Here is a 3472-nt window from a genome sequence, read left to right on the forward strand (position 1 = left end):
AGCTGATTTTTTTTACCCAGATGTAGACATTTTGAAGATGCAGTTTCCAGTTTTGCTGTAAGATCATCAATCTGCAGGAATAAAATGCTACAGTTTGGTGATGACGAAGGCAGCCGAGAACAGGGCAGCATAAAGCAATCACAAATCCTACCTAAGTACAGCTGCAATTAAATATAGCCTGCAATAATAATAATAATCATCAGGTTTTTCTTTTTCTTTTTGGTTTTTCAAGACAGAGCTTCTCTGTGTAGCCCTGGCTGTCCTGGAACTCACTCTGTAGCCCAGACTGGCCTCGAACTCAGAGCTCTGCTTGCTTCTGCCCCCTGAGCACTGAGACTAAAGGCGTGTGCTTCCATGCCCAACTCATAATAAGGTTTCTAGTCAAAAGTAGCAGCTGTCACAAAGCATACTCGTTGTGATCATTATTTTTTACACANCAGCATTCACGTTAGATTTGTTTTATGTGAATGTCTCCTATCTTTCCTTGGACTTGGAAAATCTGCACAGTGGCACACTCCTTTAATCCAGCATTTTTGGGAGGCGGAGGGGGAGGCAGAAGGAGAGGAATAGAGCCAGAGAAGCAGAAGCAGGCTGAGGCAGGCAGATCTCTGAGATCAAGGTCAACCTAGGACAACAGGGCCTATGCAGAGAAACCCTGTCTGAAAAAAAAAAAATCACTCAAACAAACAAACAAAAAATCTGTAACTGTGATCCCTATCTTTATGCCCCACAATTTCTAGAGATGTCTTAGGGATTTACTGTTTTCAGGCACCAAAAACTTCAGTGACTTTGGTGAGGAGCGGTAACATCTTGCAGTTTAAACTAACTGACATGGCCACTGTTTTTCTTAAACAAAAAACATAATACATATTAAACAATAACTAGGATTTTAATAGGATTATTTACTTAAGTTACAACGATTATTTAGGGAACCCTTCTGNAGGTTGTCCCACTAACTCCTAAAACTCTAAAGGTCAGCTTCACCTGGAAGGCATGAGAATGAAGTACCCTTAGTACTACTGGTCGCCANCTTCAAGTCATCCAGATGGTGCCACGTGGTGGACTCAATGAGCCTTGCCCAGACCAGACAGTGAACCAAGTGTATGTGGCTTTGAGACACTAAATCTTGAAGTGGCATATTATATATCACTAAGTGGAATAGANAATGGTACTAAGTATCTTTTTAAACCCTTAAGGTGTAGTAAGTACCCTTTCTACCTTTAGATCAGGTAGAAAGAAGCAGAAAGGACCTAGAAAGAGAAAACCTGGTCTTTGTCTCACTTGCACACTGTGTTTCTCCTGGGAGCTTTGAGCTCCTGTGTGTTCTGTTGGGAGTCTTTGGAGAACATTGTGTTTTTTACAGAGACCAACAAGGACTTCCAGGCCTGCGGAGAAATCGACACTGTAACATGGAGAACTCCTTTATAGTAAGTGACAGAACCAGTGAGAGACAAATGCACACATGGGAGGCAGGTGGTGTGTGTGGGTGCAACACGGGAACCTAAGATCACTGGGTACAAATGTCTTTCTCTCAACTGTAGCCTTTCCACATACCATACCGCCAACTGATGCTAAAAGGAATTTCTGAGGTAAGAAATCCAGATGTGTGTGGAGCGCATGGTCTAAAACTAAAGATAAGACCACGTCTACAAAACCAATTGTCAAGACTTTGGAATGCAGTAGGGCAGAGCCTCAGATTCCTTTAAGTGTTCTAAGGGCCCTGTCTCTGAGAAGCCCATCACAAAGGTCTGTGAAGCGGTTCTTCTAAGGACAGGACTCCCAACAGAACACACAGGAGCTCAAAGCTCCCAGGAGAAACACAGTGTGCAAGTGAGACAAAGACCAGGACAGTAAATCTGAAAAGTGGCCTCCGGACCTCGGTGAAGAGCAAACCAACCAACCAACAAACTGATCCTAAAAGGAGGAGNCTNAACTCTGGTAGGGACTCTTCTCCTGTCAACTGGGACCCAACAGTGTGGAGGCTGCTTCATCCATGGCAAGACTGCTGAGCCAGCAGAGGCAGTCAGGCAGCAGGGTTAGAGAAGCAACGGTTGAGACAAAGTCTGCATCTGGTTGCTTCCTTCCTCTTAGAGTGACTTCTCATACAGCACAGTACTTCCTGGGCTCTCCCTTCAGTTTCGGGAATGGAGACTTGGAAGCGAGGAGGAATGGTCTGCAGTAGAATGGCTAGAAGTGCTTTACCAAAACCACAAGGTTCCCCTGCTTTCAATTAGTTGACTCTAAGAGGAAGCACTGAGTGTTTCTGATCGATCTAATAGTAACTCTTCATTTTCTTCATTTGTACTGACGGAGAGAACGTCACGGAACCCGTCTTCATCTCCTCAGTAGNGGAAACAAATGCAGCGCTCTCTGCACGGCCCTCTTCTTTACTAATGCTTGTTTATACAGAGGCCGCTTCACCTCCGTGATGAACCACAGTACTTTTCCATATTGGCTTTGAAATTAATTTAAACATTCTTTACTATATTATTTAGTGTGTGTGTAGGTCAGAGAACAACTGGGGTGTGGCCTCTTCCTTTTCATCCGTGGATTCTGAGATCTCTCTGGGTCCTCAGGTTTGACAGCAAGAGCCTTTTACCAGACAAGTGCTTGAACCAACTAAGCAACAGAGTTTCTCGAGAGAGCCCACACCCGGCACTATTAATGATACTCTGCTACCCTTGCAGACAGGAGGCTAGCATAACTGTCGCCTGAGTGGCTTCACCCAGCAGCTGATGGAAACAGATACAGAGACCCACAGGCAAACATTAGGCAGAGCTCGGGAAATCTTGTGAAGAGGAGAGGAAGGACTGAAGGAGCCAACGAGGTCAAAGGCACCACAAGAAAACCTACAGACTCAACAACTAAGGACACAAAGGGGCTCACAGAGAACGAACCACCAACCAGAGAACATGCACAGGACAGACCTAGTCTCCCTACACATATGTAACAGATGTGCCGCTTGGTCCTCATGTGGGACCTCTAACAGCCGGAGCAGGGGCTGCCTTGTCCAGCCTCAACAGCAGATGCATCCGAGTACAACTTGAGATGACAAGGAGGGTGGGTTGACATCAGATTTCAAAGCTCAGTTTCAGGGAACGTCTTCCCTTCTCTGAGGAGGGAGGGAGGGGCACAGGGAGAGGTGAGGTGAGAGGGAGGGGCTGGGGGTAAAAGAGGGAGGGGAAGTTCTGAAGTAAATTAATTAATTAATGAAAAAAATCCAGTAGTTAGGATGTTTGAAGGAATGCTTACTATTTATTAAATATCTTTTAGGGAGAAAAAAAAAAAGCCTTTTAACCACAAGCCACTTCACCAGTCTGGCTTGGAAATTTAAATGGCTACTCTGAAATCTGTCTTTGGTGAACTGCCTAAATATCACCTGATTTTTAAGTGCTGTGCTCCTGAAAACCACTTTTTTTTTTTTTAATGGAATTCACGAATCTTAGTGTTTGTTTTTTTTTTTTTTTTTTTT

General features: G+C 44.4%; 1 protein-coding gene across 1 annotated transcript in view; it reads right to left on the minus strand.

Moving 5' to 3' along the window:
• The window catches only part of Ankrd30a (ankyrin repeat domain 30A), a 66863-nt gene that overhangs the window by 9416 nt on the left and 53975 nt on the right, over positions 1–3472 (minus strand). Inside the window, 1 exon segment of the mRNA XM_029478243.1 lies at positions 4–71. Within this exon segment, the coding sequence (XP_029334103.1) occupies positions 4–71 (68 nt within the window).

This window comes from Mus caroli, chromosome 6 (assembly GCF_900094665.2).
Source record: "Mus caroli chromosome 6, CAROLI_EIJ_v1.1, whole genome shotgun sequence".
Lineage (NCBI taxonomy): Eukaryota > Metazoa > Chordata > Mammalia > Rodentia > Muridae > Mus > Mus caroli.